General features: G+C 38.5%; 3 protein-coding genes across 3 annotated transcripts; 1 reads left to right on the forward strand and 2 right to left on the reverse strand.

The window, feature by feature from the left end:
• Positions 1-361: 361 nt before the first annotated feature.
• Positions 362-14,911, reverse strand: samd7 (sterile alpha motif domain containing 7). The gene is made up of 10 exons (XM_014984313.2): positions 14,771-14,911; positions 12,963-13,491; positions 5,568-5,704; positions 5,264-5,387; positions 4,219-4,343; positions 4,044-4,125; positions 2,590-3,266; positions 2,389-2,504; positions 1,685-1,795; positions 362-1,207 (listed from the first exon to the last, which is right to left on the reverse strand). Exons 2-10 carry the CDS (start codon positions 13,262-13,264, stop codon positions 971-973), a joined length of 1,911 nt encoding a protein of 636 aa, XP_014839799.2. The 5' UTR covers positions 13,265-13,491; positions 14,771-14,911; the 3' UTR covers positions 362-970.
• A 2,781-nt stretch (positions 14,912-17,692) lies between these two features.
• On the forward strand, positions 17,693-18,519 carry LOC106916197 (apolipoprotein D-like). Its single transcript, XM_014984325.2, has 4 exons — positions 17,693-17,817; positions 17,895-18,016; positions 18,088-18,173; positions 18,278-18,519. Exons 1-4 carry the CDS (start codon positions 17,698-17,700, stop codon positions 18,517-18,519), a joined length of 570 nt encoding a protein of 189 aa, XP_014839811.1. The 5' UTR covers positions 17,693-17,697.
• A 1,250-nt stretch (positions 18,520-19,769) lies between these two features.
• LOC106916196 (apolipoprotein D-like) lies at positions 19,770-25,587 on the reverse strand. The gene is made up of 4 exons (XM_014984323.2): positions 25,468-25,587; positions 20,395-20,516; positions 20,203-20,291; positions 19,770-20,135 (listed from the first exon to the last, which is right to left on the reverse strand). The coding sequence occupies exons 1-4, from the start codon at positions 25,585-25,587 to the stop codon at positions 19,891-19,893; spliced, it is 576 nt and encodes a 191-aa protein (XP_014839809.2). The 3' UTR covers positions 19,770-19,890.
• Positions 25,588-25,848: the final 261 nt, after the last annotated feature.

The raw sequence follows: 25,848 nt of genomic DNA on the forward strand, positions 1-25,848 counted from the left end.
GTGCTCTCATTTGTTGTTGTTTTTATCATTATTGAATTATTGTGTCACATCACGTGACTTGTCTAATTGAAGACACTCGTGTACAATAAAGGGTGTGTCCTTCAAACAAAGGGGGAACAACACGAAAGCCAAACCGAGTGAGTCTCATGGTGTCACGTTGAACGCTGTGCCCGAAAAGTGATTCTGCTAACAGCCATCTTGACTTCTCTTCAATGGGAATATTACAAGAGATTACAGCAGATTTGTTTGAATGGGATTAATTGCAGTGATGCATGTAATATTGTGTGTGAGATGTGATTCAGCTGTATGCATTAAATGCTTTATCTTGACACTTATATATAAAGAGAGATTCTACTACATATTAATTTGTAGAAAAATTCTTTATTTTTAAACAAACAAATGCAAAAAAGTATCAAACAGGAGATGCAAAATACACAAATGAGGCATTGCTGAATTGTTAAATGTTTCTCAAATTGAAAAAACACAAAATCTTTCCAGTATTTTTGTCTAGTTTCTTGTGCAAATATCTAAGTACATTTGAAACACAAAAAAAACTCATTTCAAAGTAATTTTTAAGCAATATATGATAGCTTCTTTTAAGTCAGTTCTTGGATATTGATAAAGTACTTGAAACTAGAACAAAAATACTTTTCTGGATAGATTTGGTGTTTTTGCAGAGCATATAATTTATACTGTTCTTAGCTCAGCTGAATAAACAAAGAAAATCATCAGCTTAGAAAAATAATTAAAACCTACAATCAGAAACTATAATGTATAAAATTTAAAGAGAAGAATATTGTATCACTTCATAACGCAATTTTTTTATTTTTTTATTTTTTACTATGTACATGTATGGGCATATTGAGCAGAAAATACCATCGTTAACACTAACTCATTATGTAAACAAAAGAAACAGCTTTTCAGGCCTGAACCTGGTTCAGTTCATATTTGTCCTTGGTGTCTGCATAGATCAGGCCATCTCACTGCTGGCTGAAGGAGGGGAACTGTTTTCCGCCTCGTGAAGATGCTCCGTGGATTTGATGACCTCTGGGTCTCTCGGGCTCGCCACCATGTCCTCGCTGTTGCAGTTGACGGGGGAGCCCATTTCTGGCGAGCGGTCCCCGGGCTTTTCGGAGGCGGCCTGCAGAGCGGCGCCGGAGAGAGGCAGGTTCAGCATGTACATCATGCTGCCCATTCTTCTGGAGACCTGCAGGCATGCAAGCAAAGTAGATGTAGGTTAGATGCAGAAAGCTGCATGTGATGATGGCAATAATCAGCTGAACTTTTCTTCGATTTCTAAGTTTAAAGTTCTGCTGTTCTGGTTTAGAGACAAATACTCCATCAAAATGGATCAAAATTCACTACTGTAGTGAGCAATGAGATTATTTTTCATATTCCTTAAAATCCTCCTCACTGTCACAGTTTCAATTATTTTAAACTTAAAGTTTTCCCTTACCTGTAATATGGATATCTTTAAATGAATAGCTACTTTTTTATAGCCATCTCTTGACTTAATTTCTCAACTTGTATGTTTTTGTGTTCTTTTATAGGAAATTTCTGTACTCAGGGGTTTAGTTTAGTTTTTGTTGTTTATTATCTATAGTTATGTAGATTACAATGTAATTTATGTGGCAAAAATTACCCAGTTTTGTAAACATTGACTTTTAACTTCGGGTCTGTGTACCTGTGAACGTATTTTCAGAGCCGGTCCTAGTTTGAGCCCCAGCGTGTCCAGAAGGTGTTCCTCTGAAAGAAGCGGCAGTGTTTCTCCATCAATCATGTGGTCCTTAAACGTCTGGAGAAATATTTTCAGAAGAATTAAAGCTGCAGTTTGTAACATTTATAAAAAATATGTTTTTATATATTTGCTGAATATGACAGTACAATATGAGACAGCTAAACTGTGAAAAGATCAGGCTCCTCTGCTTTCCCCTTGTCCTGATGACATCTGCACCCAGGAGGAGGGGCTTAGTGCTGTCAATCATTCTAGTGTATACACTGCTCACACACTCCCCTTGCTTTCTGCTACACAACATCTGGTTCGCTACAGCGTAGCCTAGCATGAATACTCAAGCTAGTTCGTAAGTTGTTTCTCCATCATCAAGCAAGTTGTTTCTCCATCATTAGCTCATTGAGCAGTGTACACAAGGTTGATTGACAGCACTAAGACCTTCCTCCTGGCTCTGATTGGTTGTTTTTGGTTGCATTTCTTCAAATGGCAATGATAGCACTGGGAGGAGATGGAAAAGCTTGATCTTTTCACAGATTACTTGTTTCATGACAAGGTGAGAGTTTTAACAAATATGTTAAAAACATAATTTTGTAATAGTACAATTCTACAGCACAAAGAAAAGAAACAGAAGAAATAGAGATGTTCTCATGACTAACCTGAGCGTATTCTGAACATGATGGGATACTGCTGATGAAGTTGTAGACGTCGTTCACCGTCCACTTCCTTATGTCCTCTGGTACTTCCTCGCCGTTTAGAAAGAGATTTGGTGGACCTGGAAAGCAGGAGGCACATGTTAACTTAATCATCTCATAGTTTTAAATGAAGCTATAATTCTCATACTGCTTATACAGACTCACCAGTTGGAAGGAAGCCGTTTCCTGGGACAGGGAAGACGTAAGGCATCCCTGTGAGAGCGCCGCCGGTGGAAGGGTAAATGAATTTTTCCTGGAAAGCAGAACACTGACCGGGTATTTCTTTATCATTCGAAGCCCCGTTGGTCATATCTGAACACCCGTCCTGAGCCGCTGCGCAGGTCTTACGCAGCCCGGCCTCTCCCTCTTTGTAGCTCTTCCTGCTTCCTGTGGCCAGCTCAGAGTCTGTTTTCGTTTGGTGGTGTGTTTTACTCGTGCCGCACTCTTCTCCCGCGTCACTCTTCGCTTCCAGCTCTTTCTCCTCTCCAGACGTGGCCTCTGGACTCTGCTCTACACTTTTGTCTTCAGTTTGGTGCTTCAGGTTGGCCGCCTGGTTCTCCGTGCTCTTGTGGACGGCGGGCCTCCGCCCAGCCCTCCGACCTCTCTCCCTGTGCAGTGAGCTGATGGGTGGGTAGGGGCTGGCCGACATGAGTATGCTGTTGGAGTGCAGCTCATCCAGGGAGGGACGGTGGACGAAGACGTCGTGGCCGTCTGGCATGCGCTGGCGGCCCCTGAAGAGCATGGGGTTGGAATGGTACGACATGGGATTCTCCATCCCCATCAGCCCTTTTTGGTGAGCGTTCTCCAGCTCCTTCTGGTGCAGGATGGCATTCATCTCCATCCTGAAGATAAGTCAGCACAAACATTTGGTGCACATGTAAGAACAAACTTTCTGCTGCTAAGAGAATTTAGCACAAAATCATGCCGAGTATATTTGATCGAGTTTGTAGGTCAAATATCTTACTACAGAACTAACTTACAAGTAACTTTTCAGCAAGATATCAGAGCTTGTTTTAAGCCAATAATTCCTCAATATTGATGGGAAAGTATTAATACCACTGTCACATTATTTCACTTCAAACTTCAAATCTTATTGTAAGTGAAATAATCTACTAGTGAAACTACACTAAATCTGATCTGGTTTCTACTGCAAATATTTTGGTACACTTGAAATAAGACAAACCAAAGTAACTTTTCAATATGGTTGACAAGCTTGCTTTAAATCAATAACTCCTAAATTAATATTGATTTTAAAAAAAGTACTAGTTATAAGTGAAATAATTTGCCAGTGAAACAAAACATTTTAACTTGTAATAAGGGGAAAATGTCTTGGTCCAATGAAAGATTGTTTAATTTATAACAATATGAAATAATTCTTTGCAAGCTCCTTTTTCTTACTAAAAAGTTCTTTGTAAGTTAGTTTTGTCTTATAAGATGCCAAAAATACTTGGCAAGATGTTGTGTTTTTGCATTATAGTACTTTTTATATGAATAGTAAGGAATTACTTAATTTAAACAGGCTTTTATATCTTGCTATAAAGTTACTTGTTTCAAGTGTACTAAGATATTTGCACTAACTAAACCAAACACAGTCGGTAAGTGCGGTGATGATGCTCTACCTTGCTATGTTTTGCTTGTGTATGAGCTCCTGTCGCCGGGCAACCGTTTCCATTGGTTCCGAGGGCAGGAAGCCGTAGCCAGCTGAGAAGGAGGAAAATGGGAAAAATAGAGAACATCCTGTTAAGTCCTAACACCAAAGCTTGAAATTCTCTCAGGTGGGACGGCTGCGCTCACCTGGTCCCGGGAAGGTTCTGCCAGGCAGGACGTTGGCGTGGGGCGGAAGAGGTGGGCCCAGGTGAGGCCCCATGTGCATCTGCCTCGCCTCGGATGTTACCATGTCTGTGGGAGGAACCAGCTCCCTGATGAGGTCAAAGGATGAGATGTCAGACAAGTTGTAGTGGAACAACTTGTTGAGAAACAATTAGTTGAATATCACATTTTTCCAGCTGTCAGTTTCAGATTGCTGGAAAATCCTTTGAGTTGTTTTCATTTTAATCTGTTTCTAGAGGTGCTTAAAATTGTGCTTAGGTCATTCCCACGTTTTTACCCTCTAAACCAGAAGTTCACAAATTTTCCAGCTTCTGACCCACAAAATGAAATCGTAGGAGATCAAAAACCTCGACTCTTGAAAAAATCAGTATAAACAGTCAATGTACTTCTATTAAGCTTTTATTTAATTTCAAGTCCTGTTTTTCGTCTTTTGCAACTTTTATAAAATACATGTGCTTTCTGGTTGTCATTTTTAGTATTTAGATCAATTTCTTAAAAGGACTTCAAGGCCCCAAACTTACATATTCATGAACGGTTATCTCTCCGTTGTTGACATCCCTTCTTTGGCTTATTTTACATTTCAACATTGAATTTTGTTGCTTATTTTTAACTTTTTTAATGATCTATTCTGGATTGTTACAGTCCAAAGAGCCATTTCTGCTCCCAGTGCAAATAAATAGAATTAGTTTAGAGCATCCAAAGACAAATATAACATCTTTTTTTTTTTTTTTTTTTTTTACAAATATCCAATGTAGGATAGCTTCTCTATTTATTTTCCAATTTTAAGCTTGGATTTCTAAATTCAAGATTTAAATAATCCACAGGCTTCATCTGATGGATAAAACATGTTTTCATTATATATTTAAATGACAAAACTGCTAAACTGAAAATTTTGCACCATTAAAATGTTGAATTTACTAAAATAGATATTTCCAAAAAGTTTAAAATGTCTGCTTGAAACTCTTGGGTGCAGGAAGACTTGATTATGTAGGTGAATTCAGATCCAGACCTCTCCATAAATCGAGGTTCGAACTGTGCCGGGACCCCCTGCAGCCTCTGCTGGCCCTGAGCGAGGATCTGCGGCGCCATGGCCATCTGGTTCCTCATTATCAGCTCCTGTCTTTGCCTCAGTTCTACAAGAGCAGAGAAAATAGCAGCACAGGCCATTGAGATCAGCCTGACAGGACAGGAAGCTGTAACATGCCCCGACTGTAAATGCTCCTCAGCTTCCAGGCGCTGCTGCATGACGATCTGCCAAATTCACCACATAATGAGTCTAAAAGCTGGATTTGCATGAAGATCAGGATCCTCACCTCCAGCTGACATGCCGTTGACCAGCCGGTACCAGTGCTTCTCATCCAGAGTCCCCTGTTCGCCCAGTGCCGTCATCTTCCTCAGCTGCTCCCTGGGGGTCATCACAAACACACCACCTTCGACCTCCTCAGGAATCCTGCTCACAAACAGAATTTAATGTAATGTGATTTGCTGCTTAACATATGAAGATGAACTCATTCGGAATTATTTTAAATGTTTTGAGTTTGGATTTTATTGAGTACATTTTCCTCGCTTGGATTTCCCAATCGCTTAACTTGTAGTATCTTCTTTTTGCCGTTAGAGGGCAGCAGATATCTTTTTTTTTTTTTTAATGCGGCGCGAATCGAAATGAATAGAAAATTAGAGAATCATTTAATACTTTATTAAATAATAATTTCTAATGTTTATCAAAATGAATAAAAAGTAACCTTTATTAACAATGAAAGCAAATATCTGAGTATGTGACATCATTTTCAGCCTGAACATGAAACCTTGACTTTTCTCATCTTTTCTGAAAATAAACAAACAACCTCAGTGTTATTTATGTTTCTTTATGTATTTTTTTAACGTTTCCTTACATTAAATTTGATCTTTTCTAAAGCTCCCCTTGGAGATGTCATCCACCACATTATCCTCTCACCCTTAATCTCACCTTTCAAACTCCACTAATAACAATCTTAAATCCACCTTGGCTGTAACCTTCATCACAAAATTAATCCGTAAATCCAAATCCTCTCCCTATGCAAAGGCCAGCAAATATGCTCTTTTGCTGATGATTTTGACTTTTTCTATCCTCGTAAGGACATTTAGTCGTGATTCAAGTCTAGCACTGAGACAAGCATTAATTTGCAGCCTGGAAAAAATAAATTAGCCTCCCCGTGTTGCCCAAATCCCATTACAAAATATGATACTGTAAATGACTCAGTAATCCAGTTCTGCTAATTAAGGGCCAACCTGCAGCTGCAAACATGAATGTCTCAGGCCGCCTCTTTAAATGAATCCTCTTAGGCTGATTGAATCAGCCCATGATTGATATGTTTGTCAGGCATGTGTTAACTGTGCACTTTTATTGTTTCTGATGTCCAACTCCTTCCAGACAAATGCTGCCATGAAAAAATGCCCCAAGGCATCATGCATTATCCACAGTCCCTCAAGTTCCCTCTGAAAGCCGTGTAATCTGAGGGCTGTAATCCCTCTGTTAGTCCTGCAACAGTCTGCTGCCTACATCTGCTGACCTTCCTGGCCCGGCCCACTCCCCATCCCCACCTTCCCAGGCCCCTGCTACCCCCAGGATCCTATTAGCTAAGTCCTGGCTATACAGCACTTTAAAGGGATGTGTTAGAGGTAATCCGCACGTTTAGAGTTTTACCCTTAGCAAACCTTGCCAGTAAGCATCCCGGACAATACACCTCTAAGTGCTAAGCCTATTAGTCTCCATTAGCTCCCAGGATGTCCCAAAAACACCTTGGGGATAAATCTGGGGAAGCAATCGGTTTATGTGGAGCTATGTGGCAAGAACACATGCCACATCTAGCGCCTTCCTTATCCATGTCACAACCACTAACATCAGCAAATCAATGGAAAGGATTTTTTAAAAGTTTTTATTTCTATAACAGGAGTGGAAACTGAAATCCCCAAGGTTTACACACACAGTATTTAAGATTTGTGAAATGTGCAGCTTCATCTGAGTAAAGAAAGTCTACAAAAATCTAAATTTTTAATGGTGAAAAGTTGTTCAGTTTGTTTTGAGTAGAGAAAATTTGAAGGACTTTATGTTTCCTGTTTTATCTCAAGACAAGAACAAGAAGCCTTTTAATGTAAAAGCTCAAATAAGTGACTAAAGTAATATTTAAGGTAAACTTAACCATTCATCCCATGAATCAAAAGTGACACAGGACAAATACCTCCTCATATTAGAGGTGTAACATTAAATGAGATTTTAGCTGTGTGTCTGAAATAAAAAATTCTCATCTTTTGTTTCCACAAAGCTTCACAAATGTTGAACTGTGTTTTAGAGAATCTGTCTTCATCTTAGAATGATCTAGTTCAAGTTTAATTTAATTTTTTTTATTTCAAACTAGAGATGATGCAGTCCACTACAGTGAAAATGGTGAAACAGCCCTTTAGATTAATTCAGATGGAAAGAGGATGGTTTGCCAAACACATTCATGTCTTATCTGCCAGTTTTAGTTTGATTTTTGATTTAATTTTAAATTAAAGATGCTAAAATATTATTTTGAAATATTTATATAATTTTACGTATAAAACACAAAATATTTTAACGAAATGAACAAAATACTTAGCTTTTCATTGTTGAGCCAAAAGACAGTAAGGGTCCTGCACATTTGGTTTACTTAAATAAAGATATACAATTTCATTTTTTGAGGGGTTCTAATGTGTTGTATTTTCTTACGTTTTCAATCTCTCCTTAAAAAATGGTTGCAGATCTCGTCAACAAAGATCATTTTTAAAGGTGGGTTCTGCTGGTGTGAGACATTCGTGGCCAGAATTGGCCTGCGGGCCACAACTTTGGACACATCACTGTTAACGCCTCTATTGTCTCACTCAAGATTAAAACTAGTCTTGTTATTCTTGAAAATAAGACTCTCCAACAGAAACAGGATGTTGAACCCCAAAGTAAATTTACAGTCTAATAAACTCGATACTTTATGTTTTTGGAATGTGGGTGGAAGTCAAAGTTTCTACAAAAATACACGGAAGAACTCACAGGAAATATCTATTATTGACCAATATGTGAACGTTTAACAATGCTAACCACACTTAGCTAAAATCCTAATGTTCCCTTTAGTAAATATACATGATAAATGACCGCAGCACTCTGCAATTTAGGAACAATGATGTTTATTTGTGTTTTTTAATCTCTATTGACATCATGAAAGAATATTTTCTCATAGCTTTAGTGTCAAAAAAAGTAAGTTTTAGGTTATGCTAACTACTTAGCAGCCAAGAGGTCAATATTTGTAAAAGTGAACAAACTCAAATCAACTGCACCACTGTGCAGCCTATTATAAATAATTGTATGCTATTTTTCTAAAACCACTTAACTTTATGCCAAATTGGTGAATGTATTAATGCTGACCACTTAGCGCCACAAACTACTTTTGGAACTAAAATGTTAATGTTAGCTGAAATGAATCCTCTTAAATAACTACATGCTGCATAAGATTAATAAATATATTTTTAATTTAAGTTCTTCATTTTACTTTGAGCAATTTTTTGGTCACAGTTTAAATGTTGTACTAGTGCTAGCATAGATTGGCGCTAAAAAAACCCTAATGTTAGCATAAGCGAATAACTGTGCTGCATAAAATCAAAGCTTATTTTTGATCATTCCTAATACTTAATTTTTATATTGACTTTATGAACAAATCTTTGGTCAATATGTAAATGCTAATGCTAGCTTGATTAACTGGAAGTTAATCAAGCTAGCATTAGCTTTAGTGATTTAGTGATTTTTCTAATACTGAGCGTCCCTATTAAGTTTATGAGCAAATCTTTGAGTTAAAAGAGTAAATGTTGAACATAGCTAACCTTACGTAGCAAATAAAATATTAATTTTATCCTAAGAGAACAAAACTGTTCAGGCAAAATAACCCAAATATGTGTAAAAGAACCAACCCAACAATTGTAGCTACAGTAAAACACAAGCATAAGCTTCAGAAAACGAATTATTACATAAGCAAAAACTAAGCGAGCCAGCAAAGTTCAGCGAGAGTTGTTTTATTTACATTTTTTTCATCAGTCTTCCTCTCTATACTTTTTAAAAATTGGATGTACTGACTGAAATGCAAACAATACATTACAGGCAAAACATGAGCTCCAACTTGCAGCATATCGCTGTTTGGATTTCTCCAGTGAACCTTTGAACTTCAGCTCACTTTCCTGAGGTAAGCAAATCTTACATGGACATTTTAAGCATCTTTTAGTTTTGTGCGAGTGAAACTATCACGAAAGGTGAGCTGCATAGAAAAAAAACACAACCACCTCTGCCGTATTTCCTTCAGCAAGCAGAGGCCACACCACAGCTGCCAAATCCGGGGATTGGACTCCTCGGATTTGCAGTTGCCTGGTTAATCTCATTACAAGAATGAATTAAAGAGAAAAATTGCTGACAACTTAGATGGAGTCCTGAGGAGGTCATATCAGACAAGACAGAAACGATGTCTAGTCCTTCCTAATCCCCCAACACAACACACACAGGTTGGAGCCATGCACATTCTGGCAGTTGCATGAAGCAGATTGCATTTCTTGAGACTTTTGTGCATCGTGAATGTCATTTTCAGAAACAATTTCCCGTAATAAAATGCTAGCTTAACCTGATTTATTTCTTTTTCCTTCAGATTATTACTGACCCACATGAAGAAGCTGAACTAATTACTGTATTTGATTAACTGAGTATTTTAAGCGCTTATTTAATAGAGTAATTACAACAGTATTAGTTGGTTGTATAAAGTTTCTTGCTGATGCAATCTAGTTTCTCACATGGAATTTTAACAAAACAGAAAAAAATAAATATGTTGTTAGATGCTTGGTTAATTTTATTGACCCATGAGGTTATGATTATGCAGCATGTTGCAGTAAAAGACTCAAAAAAAAAAAAAAACTGAAAGAAAACCTGTGAAAAAAAAAACATTTTTAGTGACTTACCTTTACCTTGGCAGAGCTTTCAGGTGTTGCTGCAATTCAGGTGAAAAGAAAAAACAAAAATACAACCTGAAGGTAATTTCAAACCGATAAGAGCTCGTCTCTCCTCTGTGTCTCCTTCAGCATCCAACTGGGCAGTGGACTGAGCACAATCTGCTGCCAGCAAAGTGCCTTAACTAAGAGAGACCTTTTAAATACCGATTCATTTCATCTCCATTAGCTGGCCTTATCTCCTGCGGTAAGCCCTCCCTGTCCTGACATCACTATGATCTCCCATCCAACCACCCGCTGCACCTTGCAACTGATGTGTAATTACTGAAGCAGCACTGGTCCCTAAGCATGGAGTGCTAAACCTCTTTCAACGTTTACCTCACTAATCCCGTGTTAGCACTTTAGGCCACAGTTAAGACACCTAAATGCTTAGCTTCTTTTTCCAGTGGCAAAATGGCCAGCCCCCTCCTTCACTGCTTAGTGGCACCATGCAGAGAAACTGAACGCTGCTGTTTGTAGATCGCTACAGCTCCACTGATCAGTCTTGTAATCTCTGTTGTTTTTTTTTTTTTACACACGTCTAGTTTGGGTGTCAGGAGTATTGTGCTCCCCAGGGTGCAAAAGAGCTGTCCCAAACATGCTTGGTGGTAATTTGGCAGAAATCCGACTGAATATTGGCTGGATCATCCTCTCAGACCTCCTAATCTGACAGTTTGTGCTAACCAAGCTTAAAGGAGGGGTCTGCACTTTGAATGATGTTTTCTTTAATGCCTAGTGAGGAGCTAGTTGTTCACAGTTGGTGGGCAGCAAAGAAAATTAGCCAAACAGCAGAAACAATGTGGAGGGGTGGGGCAGAGGGGGGCAACATGGGGCTGAATCTGAATCCCTCTGCAGACAGTGGAGCCTCCTTTAAGGATGAATGCACTATTTGATCAAGAGTTATATTATTGTAATTGGTACAGAAATGTTGTACAAATAGATTTTCAATCATTTTATGCTTCCACAACATGTTTCAGAATACTTTGAATAAAACATCTAATTATCATCAGGTGTGTAACATCAGGAAATTACTGTAGGACCTGTCTGACAACATGAAGTAGGCTGCAATATCTCAATGAAACATATTATTCTCAACCAGAAAAATTCCTAAGTCAAGATTGGACACTAAGCAGCCGTGTTGGGTTCTCCAGCTCAGCACTACACTAATTCAAAGCACTAACAAATCCACCTATTAATGAGTCAAAAATTAATGTAGACTTCTCAAAGTCCAGACCCAAATCTGCTTGATGAAAAGGTTGTTCATATTTAAAATTCCTCCAATTTGGCTGAACTGAACAATTCTGCAAAGAAGAGTTGCCCAAAATTCCTCTACAATGATGTAAAATACAGAAACACTTCATTATGCTATCTGTCAATTTTCTCACACAAGACCAGACTGATTTGGAAAGTTTATTCCCTCAAAGAAATTAAATCCTAATGAGGAAACTGCACTTTGTATTTACTTTGGGTATCTTGGGCTGATCTTAAAATTAGCTTTATGATCTGAAATGTAGCAGAAATGCAAAAACAAAAGAGCTTAGAGGGAAAATGCTTCATCACAATTTATTTTGTACCTTTGGTGTAAAGTGACGTTTGCTTTGGAACTGGCATAAAAACAACGGATAACTCGTCTTACCCTTATTTCTTTATTGATGTGCCAGACTTTTGTAACTTTAGGTTTTTGGAATAAAGCCCTAGTAATTTATTTCTGTACTTTCAGTCAGTGAAATTGACAGTTTTCATAAGTTTTTGTTTTGCTATAAAAAATAATGACAAAATAAACCACATAAAGCAGATCTATTAATCATCACAGCTCTAAACAATTTAAAATCTGATTTTTAAGAAATGTAAGCTCATCTACATTTCTTCAGTTAAATCTATAACAAGTTATAAAGATTACAATGGTATTTTAGCAACAACAATTTAATCCCCAAAGAGTAACGTGGTTAGATTAACTCAAAAGATGACGGGTTTCTTTGGTCTTGTGTAAAGTTTCTCTTTTTTTCTGGTCACACTTCTTCTCTGTTGAGCTTTTTAGCTCTTTCATTCAGTATTTATTAACTTTCCTATTGTTGAGTCAAGATCAGAGTGGAAGAAAGTGGGTGACATGACAGAAAGTCTGGAGATCTGCTGATCAATACTTCTTTAAAAGATGTCAACATATGGCTCTCTGATGACGGAGAGATGAGGAAGAGCTTACACAGTACAGTCTGTAACCAGATATTAACAGATTATATAAAAAGATAACTTCTTTTTTTTTAACAATTTCATGTTTTGGGTCTGTTAAGAATACCTAAATTATTTCTTTTTGCTAACTAGAACAAGGATAGAGATTATTTTAGATATTTTCTATTAACTTATTCTTCAAATATAGAAGTTTACATAATCTTAGATTATTATGATTTCAAACAATTTAGGAAAGCACCAATGATGATGATGTCATGATTTTTGCAAGCTTCTGATAGATTAATCAATAACCTTTGAGTTAGATGGAGCCACACATTTGACCTGCTTCTTTTTGTGACGTTATGGAAAAATCAGGGATTAATAAATAAAGAACCAGATTATAATTTGTAAAAGCACTCTGAAAAAAATGAGTAAATTTTTGGAGTCATGTCCGTTGATCTGATAAAAGCTACAAATGAAGAGTTTGGGAAAAATGACAATGTTTATATTTTGAGTAAAAAGTGGAAACTTACAAGCGTAAAGACACCATCCCAACTGGAAAGCATGGCAGTGGCAGCATCATGGCAGAGGCAACATCATGGGAGTGGCAGCATCCTGGCAGTGGCAGCATCCTGGCAGTGGCAGCATCCTGGCAGTGGCAGCATCCTGGCAGTGGCAGCATCCTGGCAGTGGCAGCATCCTGGCAGTGGCAGCATCCTGGCAGTGGCAGCATCCTGGCAGTGGCAGCATCCTGGCAGTGGCAGCATCCTGGCAGTGGCAGCATCCTGGCAGTGGCAGCATCATGGCAGTGGCAGCATCCTGGCAGTGGCAGCATCCTGGCAGTGGCAGCATCCTGGCAGTGGCAGCGGCAGCATCATGGGAGTGGCAGCATCATGGCAGTGGCAGCATCCTGGGAGGGGCAGCATCATGGGAGTGGCAGCGGCAGCATCATGGGACTGGCAGAATCATGGGACTGGCAGAATCATGGCAGTGGCAGAATCATGGCAGTGGCAGCATCATGGCAGTGGCAGCATGTGGGGGTTGGTTGACTTTTCATGACCTCTGGAAACATTTATTTATAACTTTAAAATGATAGCAGCACAAACAAAAACATTTTCCTGCACAAACTTTTGACATAATTTTTGTCTGATTCAAAGAAGGTTCACAAAATAAATAGCATCATGAGAAAAGTAACTACAAAATTTCTTTTGGACAACAAAGTTAATGTTTAGGAGTGGCTGTCAGTTTCTGAAGTTCTGGTATTTTGCCTTCTTGGACCCCAGAAATAGTGAGATGATCATGAAGTATGGAATACAGGATAAAGGACAAGAAACAAGCAAGCAACTAATTGAGTTTAGCCAGCAAGGCTACTGGGGCACTGAGGCAGGGAGAGGAGCTCCATCTTCTGGGGAGACTCTGCTCTTGGCAGGTGTCACTAGTAGGACAACCACAGGCAGATTTCAAATTTGCTGGAGGATCTAGTTATCCATCCTGGAATAGAAACATCCAGGAGGGAGAAGTCAGTGCTTCCCTGGTGGATTTGTTGCCTTTAAGGTTTTGGGATTTCTGGGGTCTTTCCAGTACTCTGGGTTCCTCCTAGACTGAAAACAGGCTGTTAAGTTAATTGGTTAATCTGAGTTGCCCTTGTGTGTGGGTACATGGCTGTTTGTGCCACGTGTGTGTGTGTGTGTCTGTGTTGCCCTGGCAACCTGTCTTTGCTCTTTAATCTCTCTCAAATTTTTGAGATCAAACTGTTTTTAACAATAACCAGAGTGCATACACAAAGATTTAATTTGCTAATCCCACACTAAACCATTTAGGACTGAGGTGGTCCAGTCCAGCATTCGAAAGCTACGATCCTGCAGCTATCCTTACTCCACCACATCCGTTTCTGTGTTTCTACTATATTTGCTTATTTTATTCAATTATTTGACATGACATACATTTTAAATTTTGTTGTCCTTTCTTTCTTGCACAATGACAATAAAAGAAATTCTGATTCCGATTAATTAAACGAACTGTTACCAGACTTCTACAGAGCGGATTCAGTCATTTGATTCAGGCATGTTTGAAGCAGGGATGCATTTAAAAGTCGAGGAAAGTAGCATTTTATGATTAGACTTGGCCATCTCTGATTTAAGATAAGTCTTTAACGTCGCTGTGGAGGAATCTTGGCCTAATTTTCTTTGCAGAACTGTGTTAATTGAACCATATAGGAACGTTTTTCTTCCAGCATAAATGACATGTTTGCCGCAGTATGTCTAAATCAGGTTCAAGACTTTGACTAGGTCATTTCTTATTGTTTCTCATAAGTAAACCTTTTGGTAAATGTGATTCTCACCTTGGTATTCCCATTTTTAGCGCTGTCTCTGTTATGGTTTGTAGTAGAAAAGGACTCAAATGTAGAACAAACCATGTTAGAAGAGGAGCGTTTAATAAATGGAGAAAACTTACAATAAAAAGCAACTAATGGACCTTGAGTAGCAATGATGAAAGGAAACCAGAGAGCAGCTTTTATACTGAGGCAATGACAGCGAACCTGATTAGCTAATCAGGTTAAATGTGGAGCAGCTGTGGGAGAAACTGCAGTAATAAGCTGAAAAACTCCACTTTTTTTTGTAAATATGAAGCTGTGATAAATTTTTGAGGAAACAGAGATGTATGTGTTTTCATTACCTTTAAGCTGTATTCACCAAAATTACAAGAGCTACACTGCAAAAACACAAAATCTTACCAAGTAGTTTTATCGAGTTTCTAGTGCAAATATTTTAGTATATTTAAAATAAGACAAAACTAACTCAAAAGTAACTTATCAGTAATTTAGAGGAGCTTGTTTTAAGTAAATAATTCCTTAATATTGATGACACAGTGCTAGTTCCTTTGGCAGATTATTTCTCCTGTAACATGGAAAACATGTCTAGTCTAGTTTAAAATCTAGTAGTGATTTTATCTACCAATGAAAAATACTTTTTTGTCAATACTAAGGAATTATTTACTTAAAACAATCTCATATATCTTTCTTAAAACTTAGTTTTGTCTTATTTTAAGTGTAATAAGATATTTGCACTAGAAGCTAGACTAAAAATAAATAATAAAGAGTAAATGTTTGAACTCCATTGCTGTAACATATGAGTTTCACTTTTTGAGCTGAATTACATCAGCTTTTTCATAACGTAATTTACTGAGTTGCGCCTGAATGTGGCCGTTCAGAAGTCAAATGGATTTTTACTGAAAAAAGCAGAGCGGAAACTACAAATAACGGACTTAGGAATTAGGAGAACAGGGGCTTTAGGACATCTAAACCGCTAATTTAAGAATCTCTCAGGTGTAAGCTTTTTATAAGGGATTTCTGTCCGTGTTGTTTGCACCCAGCATTATGGAGTCACGGTGAGGCGAAGGGATCAGAGCCGGTTTAACCTCAACAAACAGCTACAGCTATAAATTCTCTCTGGGTAAGAGGAAACAACGTCCATCTTCTAACTGCAGCAACAGTCTGGTGTCCGGATGAACCGCATTTCCTGCCTCTGTCACATGATGACCTGTTCCTGAGCTGTAATCCCTCTAATTTCGAAGCCTTGTGTCTTTCACGCCTTAAGGGGAAAATCTTGTTTGGATCATGATTGTTGTGATATCATGGGAGCCGGGTGGTTTTCTTTTTAGATATCAGTGAATTACAAAATCCACGCTGCTAAATATTTGGAAAAAATTTAAGAATAAAATATGAAAAAATAAAAAAGCATGTATATGCTTTCAAATGCTTTTAATATAACAAAATGATCTAAAAGAAAAAAACATTTGGTTCTGTTGCTGAGCTGCAGAGCATTTTCTGTGACAGACCGCTGCGTCCGAGGTGCACCAAGTAGCGTTACAGGAGATCCTTCTTGACTCTGTAAAATAACTTCTTCCAACAAACAAATGAATGTTTTCATACCTGCAGTAATTTGAAGTTTCTCATTTCAAATATCATTTCTGGTATTTTTTTTAAACATCCCTGTTTTGCACACTCTCCTCTTCTCTTGTAAATAATTTGATATTTTTATGTACCGTACTCATTTACATGCATAAATGTAAACATTTTTCTTGAAAATGCCATCTCAGCAGAACATTTCTTTTATTCTGAGTATGCTATTTATGATAACTGCACAGTGTGATAAATTTGACCTTATTATACAATTTCTCATTGCTTTTTTCAATTATTTTTTTTTTACCTTTGCATTCACAAACTTACCTTTAACTTACCTTCAGCTGCTACTTTACACCTTATACACCTTTCCAGACATTGGGGGAAGAAGGAACATTTCTATTCTACATCATAATATAAATATCTATATTGTTCCAACAGGAGCCATAAAGGTTTGATCATATTTAAGATTTTTATCTTTAAAAATGTTATGATATTCATATTTTTGACAAATTTTAATTTATTTTACCTTAATTCTGTTACAAAACACAAAATTTGGAAATTATATTTACATTATATTTTAGCTCCTGACTCACTTTTGATAATGTTCTCATTGCAGAGTTTCACATATTATGTATCTCCTTATTAATAAGCTAGAAATATATCTTGTTTTCTTTTTGGACATACATATTATCCTTTTTGAAATATCTTTCTTATATCCTTTTTGAAAGCTAAAGCTTATCTTGTTACCATTTAATTTAGCTTTTTTTTTTCTTTTTTGGTAATTCTTATTCTAATTGGACATGAAAGATTTGCCAAAATGAAAACAGTCCAGGTTTTATTATCTGCCTGCTCATATTAAATGCACTTAGATAAATTAATATTTTTATCTTTAAATCTAACAAAATTGTACAGAAGCATGAAAAAAGAAAAAAAAAATTACAAATGCAATAAAAGAACTGTGAAAACTATTACGGTCCATAATACACCGCTGTCACACGTGGAACAAAACATGTAACTATGCTTATAGATTTCTGTAATCTATACAGTTACCTAAAGTAATGAAAACATATTTGTTTAGCAGCCAAGGTCTGTGTTTGGTAAGAATCCGTCTATCTTGACATGAACAGGTGCCAAAAATCTCACACCTTTATGAAACCAAAACGTGACATGCAGATCAGACCTGGGGTCAGCAGTCGACCTCCACTATAAATACAGCAACACAACGCTGAACGTCACTGGTGCCCAGTAGAACAGGCAGGAAACAACTGAGATCTACTCCTGGATTTTACTCTGGCGATTCTCCTTTGGTGTAAATTTAGGTAAAATTCAGAATCTTTTCTACTTTTTTAAGGTTTTGCAGAAAGATGAAGCTCCTCCAGGTGTTTTCCTTCACTCTGCTGTCCGTCCTGGCGGCCAACGCTCAGGTCATCATGCCTGACAGATGCCCCAGCGCTGCTGTTCAGCAGAATTTTGATGCTGCCAGGGTGAGAAAGCCTTTAGATGAAGCAGCAGAACAGTTTGTGGCTTTGTGTTGACTGTGAATCTGCTTGTTGTGTCGCAGTATCTTGGTAAATGGTTTGAAATCCAGCGGATGCCCCACACGTTCCAGAGCGGCCAGTGCAGCACCGCCACCTACAGCCTGGAGAGTCCTGGTGTTGTCGGAGTCATCAACAGGGAGCTGCTGTGAGATTTACTCACTCTCACTTGATCAGATGCATCTATAAACACTGTTTTAAGATTGTATTTAATTTCAGTGCAAATGGGACCATTGATGTGATCACCGGCATCGCCAAACCCGACCCCACTGAGCCCGCCAAGCTGCTGGTCTACTTCTTTGAGAGTACAGGCCCTCGTTTGGTTTCCACGCTCTTTTTAATCTTGTTTTTTATTCCCGCTGCAGGTGGAGGTTTACTCACAGCCTGCTGTGTCTCTTTGCCCCTCCAGACTCTCCTCCGTCTCCTTACTGGGTCCTGTCCACAGACTACGACAACTACGCTCTGGTCTACAGCTGCACCGACCTCGGCGTGCTCCACGCCGACTTCGTGTGGATCCTGAGCAGGAAGCCCACTCTGCCCGACCAGACGCTGGAGGAGCTGCACGGCGTCCTGCGGTCCATCGGAGTCAGTGTGGACAAGCTGCTGGTCACCAACCAGGACGCAGATTACTGCAGCCCCATGAACCAGTAGATTGAGATTGTGGAGTTTGTGTTTATTGATGTAGAATCTTTATTTGAGTTTAATTTAATAAACTTGAGTGTCTAAAACAAACAATGTGGGTCTCAGTGGTGTTCTACATTTTTGTTAGGCTTGTGGTTTTTTTAATTGAAAGTGTCGCTTCAGAACATAAAAGGTAATGTTGAGCTTTGCCAACTAAAAGTCATACATGGACATGTTTTGTATTTACTCTGGATATTTTTCCCTGATACTGAAAAATATCTGAGGCATTATTTTCACCAAAAAAAATTTGTGAGGTTGAAAATACTTTTGGCAGAACTGTACATTCAACTCGGTGTGGATAAAACAGATGAAATCTTTAGATCCAATTCTTCTTTATAAAGCTATGTTCATTAAATGAATCATTAATGACTGAAAATTTTGTGTAAAGCGACAGAAATATTTCTGTAGCATGCTGGATAAAGTTTGACGGCTGCATTTTATTTGCAAAAATGTATTTTCTATTAAATAAACTTCATGACACATGTAGTCATTTGTTCCATTAAGGTTTTATGAACAAGCTGCCCTATTACATTAAATACTCCCTGAAGGACATTTGACTCCAAGATGCTGTGATGGTGAAACAATCCAGCCTCAGGATAATAAAATGCCTGTTTAAAGATTTTCTCCTAACAGTGAGCATCAGATGAATTTTGTTCATCTTGAGAAGCGACAGGATTTTTTATTTTAATTGACTCTAAAACATATATTAGACATTTTTTAAGCACATCTCACCTTTAAACTCTACTGCCATCAAATAAATAAAAATAAATCTAATTAACTGCAAGTTATTTCTGCTGACGTTAATTTTTAAATCAATGTCAGGTGAAAACTGGCTAAAAATCTTTAAGTTTTTTTTTCCTATTCCTACCATGTGACCACTTATGTTTTGCCATCCTAATGAAGGATTAGTTATTTCAATTAATGCTTGTACTTTTGTAATAATGTTTTATATTTATTGACAGAATTTACATATTTTGCATTTTAAATTTTCACCATTATTTAGCCTTTTACTTGGTTTTAGCAAGATAAATTTTCCATTTCTCCAAAGATAACTTTAAACAAAAATAGCCAATTATTTACAGCAATGTCATTTTTCATTGCCAAATAAATAAGTTTGACTTAAAGATATAAAAATAAGTCTTAAATATAATATAATATAATATAATATGAACTAAATGTTAAATGCAACCACTGAACCAAGATAATGAATAAAAAATGCCTTTTTTAGGATGCAGGAATCAGGAATTTTATTTCCACAAAATAAAACACAAACATGTAGAAGAGATTTCTTTAAATAAGATGAGGCTCGTCATAGAGACGCTTTTTTAACACGACTCCGTCTCACTGGTACATGGGACTGCAGTAGGACTCGTCCTGAATGGTGGAGACCATCTTGTCCACGCTGACGCCGATGGAGGACAGGATGCTGAGCAGGTACTCAGTGATATCTTTGGGCAGAGTGGGCTGCCTGCTCAGGATCCAGGCCAGTTCCACGTGGAACAGGCCGTAGCTTTTGCAGCTGTAGACCAGAGCGTAGCTGTCGTAGTCGGTGGACAGAAGCCAGTACGAACCCCGAAGAAGAATCACTGCAGCAGCAGGAGGATTTTAAATAACTTCAATAAATACACTCGTTTCTGAAAGAAAATTGTTTACCATCAGAGAAGGTGACCTCCAGCTTGGCTGGCTCAGCAGGGTCCTTCACTTCAACCGTGCCAAAAGCAGACCTGACGGTTCCATCGTCACTGCAGGTTAAAAATAAAAAAGTAAATCAGTTCTGTTCAGGATTACAGGCCGCAGGACTGTTTGACTGACGATGTTCAAAAACAAGCAGGAAGTTTAACTCACAGCAGCTCTCTGTTGAAGACTCTGACGACTCCAGGACTCTGCAGGATGTAGTCGCTGGTGGCACATTGACCTTTCTGGAAGGTTGATGGCAGCTTCTGGATCTCAAACCATTTACCAAGATACTGAAGAGGAACCACAGTTATTAAACTTCAAACATAAAGAAAATATTTAGCTTATTTACAAAACAGGACTTCTGAGTTTGTCTCACATCATCAGAGTGGCGTTTAAGCACAACCCACATATGGAGGCTCTAGTTTTCAATGCGGTTCGCTTCCCGGTCCTCCCCTTCTCTCATTACCCACTTTTTTTTTTGTTGTCAATTTACTACCAAGTAAAAGCCATTAGAGCAATTAAAACTTTTTCCCCTCAGAAACTACTGACCATCAATAATCCCCAAATTAATTTTAAAAGACATTAGATGCCGCATTAGATGCTACAAAAACACCAGCACCAGTTGCAGTATATAATCACTTTTATTTCAAAACATCAAACAGCACTGACAGCAATATACAACAAAGGTCATACATTCATGGTACTTTGCACTGAAGGTGAAGTGTGCTTTGAAAGTTCATTGGAAGCGACCATGGATGGTCTTGTGATCACCGAAGGTGAAGTGTCTTTGGTGCTGTTCTTGTTTTCGCCAACATGACGGAGGAAGACTTCCAGCCTGTAAGGAAAAACAGGAAATATAGCAGAAACATTAGGATAATAAATAAATATTTTAAAAAGAAGTGTGAACAAAACTAATCAGACTCACCTGTGTGTGTCACCATCATATTCATTTAAATTACTCTGCCCACCTGGTTTACAAGATAAAGCATAAAAAAGTCAGAAATAATTACTAAAGAAATTAGTCAGCTTATAGAAAATTTTTTGGACAGCATTAAAAGTCATGCCAACCTGTCTGGAGAAATGTGTTGAAGTCATCATCAACATGACACACTAACACATAAAAAAACATTTTGGCAGCTTTTAGATGTGCCACAGGAACAAAGAACCAGAGTCAAATGGCTCAATTGCCTCCTCATTGCGTAGATATGTTCTCCAGAGTCCTGCTAATCATCTAATTATTGTATTCAGGTGTGGTGCAGCAGCGGCACATCTAAATGTTGCAGGACAGTGGCCCTCCAGGACTGGAGTTTGACGCCTATGGCATAGATCAAGCAGGGGAGTGGCTGTGCTCCCAGTCTACAGCCAAAAATGTAAAGAAAACGACTCCGCAGCTAAATAATGTTAACTCAAATGGCCTCCAGATTTTCCTGACAGTTTTAATGTTCGGTTAAGATAATAAACAGTCGTATAAACCGTGATATCCAAACAAATAAACGTACATTAAGCGAACTGTGTATATGAATCGATGCTCTTGTGTAAACGGAAAAATAATGCCTCCATAAAAAATAGTCAAAAACATGATCATTTTAACATGGAACTTACCTTGCTATAATAAACTCCAGACAAGACGCCATACTGCTGCCTCCGCTCCTCAGGCAAACATGTGACGCAGTAGCGGAACAAGATGGCGTCGGCCGGGGGGCGGGGCTAATGACCGGGCCCAAATAATAAAGCTCATGATAATTTAACTTTACAACATGGACATGCCCGCAACAGCGAAGCTAACAAGTCTCATCACCACAGAGAGCGACTTTGTCATTTTGAAGTCCATCTGACATGAAGTACAACAAACCAAGAGAAGAACAGAAACAGGCTACTGGTCACTAATGATGAAACAACATAAATTCAAAACATGTTAACGTAAGCCGTAGAAATGCTCTAGCTAGTTTGCAGTGTTGTGTTCAAGACCACCTAACCCGAGACCAAGACAAGACCAAGACCAGAGTGTATCGAGACCGAGACAAGACCAAGACTTTTAGGGTCCGAGACCAAGTCAAGACCAAGACCGATGAAAGTCGAGACCGAGTCAAGACCAAGACCAGCGGTCCACGCTACATGATACAATAAAATGTAAAATATGATCAAAATTGCTTCTCAAAATAATCTGAAAGATCCATATTCCCATAAAAAACACCTAGATATTAAATACTTAATACATTTTACCAATATTAAATATTCCATTTCTGTGCTAAAATGTGTGATGGTCTCGTGCCATCCCTAAAAACATAACACCCTGGGCATTTGCCCATATTGCTCATGTAAGAAACCACCACTCTCTGCACCATTAAACATAGCAATTGAGGCAATGCCCTGACTGTAAATAACGCTCAACTACCAACACTGACCAAGGAGCAACAAGCAAGAAGTAACCAAACAGAAGGCGCTCATCGTGTCTGTTTTCACTCTCTATCCCAGTACATGAAGCCAGGTAGTCTGACACCATGGCAGACATTACAGCTGCCACTTTGAACAAAAACAATCAAAGAGTGCATGCCCTTTCTTTCTTGTGTTTTAGTTATTTGTTAATTTAAATATCAACGTACATAATTAAATAAAATAATGATGCAGTGCACACAGAGCATTACAAGAACAAAGAACGGGTGTTCTGTCAGGTCAGATCGTCATATGCTTAGCACAAACTCACGGTGTTCTGTCGGATCAGCATACGTTGTCAGATAGTCGTACGTTTAGCTCAGACATGCATACGCTGTCATTACCATATGATTTTATTTAATCAGCAACATAGAATCATGACGTAGATCATTATTAACAGTTATTAACAGTTGTATGGCATCCAGCTGCAGCCAGACCTGCTTTAAATACACTTTGAAACCATGACAACGCATGTATATCTATCTAGTTATCATATTATGTCATATTATAAACAATTTAATGACTTATTTTCGTCATAACTTGTTGCTGACAGTGGAGTTGTCAGCAACTGACAACTCCACTGACGGTCGAACTTCTTAAGGCGCATGCGTTGGCATGGTACTCACTGCATGTATGCTAGCAACATAGAATCATGACGTAGATCGTCATACACTTTGTTATTAACAGTTGTATGGCGTCCTGATTTAGCGGTTAAGTGAGTTTTACACGGGCGTGTGTTGTAGCTTACTTCAGCTGCAGCCAGACCTGCTTTAAATACACTTTGAAACCATGACAACACATGTATATCTATATAGTTATCATTGAAAACAATTTAATGACTTATTTTCGTCATAACTTGTTGCATGTGGTGAACTGACAACTCCTCTGACGGTCGGACTTCTTAATGCGCATGCGCAGGCATGGTACTCACTGCATGTATGCTATTCTGACAGTGTATGGTAATCTGATAGAACAACGGCTCTCAGTGAGTGACACTCCAGTCCTATCTATAAGTAAAGAGCCGTGGAGAAGAATCGACTGTTTCTGAATGTCACATCACTATATTGGAGACTTTTGGACATAGCGTTGTCCTATATATGCGACAAGACAGTCAACATCTCCGCACAATAACTCAGACAGTGAGTGACTTTTTTTCATTACAATGCTTATGTGTCTCTGCAGCTAGCTTTGCTAACATCACGTTAACGGAGCTTACCTTCTTTGAGCTACTTTTCTAAGTGACGAAAATAGTTAGACGTTGTCCCCATCGTCTGTGAAAGCGAAGCGCTGCTGAGTTAGCTGTGGCCATCGGATTTCTTACTATTTATGCAGCGCTATTATATTACTGACGATTAGACAAACATTTTCTGCCGCTGAGAGAAAACCACTGCGCATGTCCTGGAGCGCCGCGTGCGAGTGAAAGGTGGGGAGGGGGAGGAGGGAGGAGGGAGTAGCGCCGCGCGCGAGTGAAAGGTGGGGAGGGGAGCAGGAGGGGGGAGTAACAGAAACATGTAGTTGCTTGGATTTTAATGGGTGCGTTTGCATCAGCTGAAAACAAAGATGTTAACAAATAAACTGGACAGTATGCTGTACGTTTAGTGATATTTTCACAGTTGCGGTCTCGACTGGTCTTGAAATAAAATGCCGAGTCACCAGCGCCCGAGACCGAGACAAGACCGAGACCAAATGCGGTCGAGTCCGAGACGAGACCGAGACCATCAGAAAACGGTCTTAAGACCGGACTCGAGACCAAGACCGATCTCGAGTACCACAACACTGCTAGTTTGCCATTTGTTGCCAAGTAACTGATGTAAAGGTTGGTGACATGCTTTACCCAGAATGCACCTGGAGACAATAAGGACGATTCAATTGTAGTTTTGTGTGTCATAAAGTTAAATATAAGAGTGACAATAAAAGCCAGTCATGTGGCACAACATTTTATTTAATATTTTACACTCACTATGTCACTAAAATCAGTCAATCTGGTAAGGTTTTTTGCAACCATGAGTCAACAATGAGGCACCCTACTATAAAATCTACTGAGGGTCAAAGTCTTCAACAGAAGAGAGTAGGTTTTTGAAGTTTTCATCAGATGTAATAAAGAAAATTTGGATTTCTGAAGGTATATTTTTCATTCTATGTGGGTCTCTTGTAGGTCCAGGCCAGGGATCTACTGCAACCCTTATTCTACCTGTATCTCCTTCCCTGAAGTGATGTCACAAATATGTTACAATTGTGTGAGGAACTGTCTGATGTTGATTTCTAAGTCAACACCAGACTGAGTGTTGAGTTAGACTGTTGGAGTTAATTCGGAAATCAACACTGGACTAGATTGCTTTTTGTTTAACTCTTTGGAACTCTTTAGTGAGTGTTAGGGAAACTAACACTAACTGAATTAACACTGTATTTTTAACATACAACACTTGCACTGGAAATCTGACACTTCTGAATTTGCTGTGTAGTCGGTATAGTTGACTTTTATTTCAGTAATTTTAATTTGAAGTATCGCTACTATTAGTTGAGTAAAATTTTTGGATTCTCTTCACTGAACAAAGGACAAACGGTTTAACCAAAAATTCACCAGATAAAGACACTTATTAGACTTTTTCTTGTTTGTTTGTTTTTTGAAAGAAACTGATTTAGAAAAATATTTATTTTGCCTTATTTTATTATTGCCTTATTTACTTTTTATTTCATTTCTTGGCTACTTTCTGCTATTACTTGAGAAAAAATACATTCAAGTAGTGCTGCTCTTACTTGAGTACAATTTTTTGGTTACTTTACCAGATTAGATAAAACTTTGCTCACCCTGGCAGGATCAAAGTTGTGCTGGACTGCAGGATCGGGACATTTGCCAGACTTGAAAAGCTGGGCGCCGCCTCCAGCAGCAAGCAGCATAGTCAAAGTAAGAATCTGCACAGCGTTCATCTTGTCGCCTCAGTCTGCAGAGAGTAAAACAGAAAACAACAGCTGAAGACGAGTCAAAATCCAGCTGCTTCAGGAAGGTGTGTCCTGCTCACCTGTGTGAAACCAGCAGGAGTGACCACATTCCGTTTCTGGAGGCTTTTAAAGACCCGAACGTCTCCCGTCTTCAGCCCCTCCTTGTGGTTTGGTGAAGTGGGAGCTGGGACCTGCTCAAATGAAACAGACTGACCAAAGATATTCAGCTCCACAAAGTTTGGTTACATA

The sequence above is a fragment of the Poecilia mexicana genome, unplaced genomic scaffold, assembly GCF_051168715.1.
Source record: "Poecilia mexicana isolate PSO_F unplaced genomic scaffold, ASM5116871v1 scaffold_17, whole genome shotgun sequence".
NCBI classification, from domain to species: Eukaryota; Metazoa; Chordata; class Actinopteri; order Cyprinodontiformes; family Poeciliidae; genus Poecilia; species Poecilia mexicana.

Coding starts and splice junctions, on each gene's coding strand:
- LOC106916196 (XM_014984323.2), bottom strand. CDS start 25,587: ATGAACGCTGTGCAGATTCTTACTTTGACTATGCTGCTTGCTGCTGGA. Junction 20,292..20,394: donor GTCTTCAACAGAGAGCTGCT/GTGAGTTAAACT, acceptor TTTAACCTGCAG/TGACGATGGAACCGTCAGGT. Junction 20,136..20,202: donor GGAGGTCACCTTCTCTGATG/GTAAACAATTTT, acceptor CTGCTGCTGCAG/TGATTCTTCTTCGGGGTTCG.
- LOC106916197 (XM_014984325.2), top strand. CDS start 17,698: ATGAAGCTCCTCCAGGTGTTTTCCTTCACTCTGCTGTCCGTCCTGGCG. Junction 17,818..17,894: donor AGAATTTTGATGCTGCCAGG/GTGAGAAAGCCT, acceptor GTTGTGTCGCAG/TATCTTGGTAAATGGTTTGA. Junction 18,017..18,087: donor GTCATCAACAGGGAGCTGCT/GTGAGATTTACT, acceptor ATTTAATTTCAG/TGCAAATGGGACCATTGATG.
- samd7 (XM_014984313.2), bottom strand. CDS start 13,264: ATGCTGCCACTGCCAGGATGCTGCCACTGCCATGATGCTGCCACTGCC. Junction 4,344..5,263: donor GAACCTCGATTTATGGAGAG/GTCTGGATCTGA, acceptor TGACCTCATCAG/GGAGCTGGTTCCTCCCACAG. Junction 1,796..2,388: donor CATGTTCAGAATACGCTCAG/GTTAGTCATGAG, acceptor ATATTTCTCCAG/ACGTTTAAGGACCACATGAT.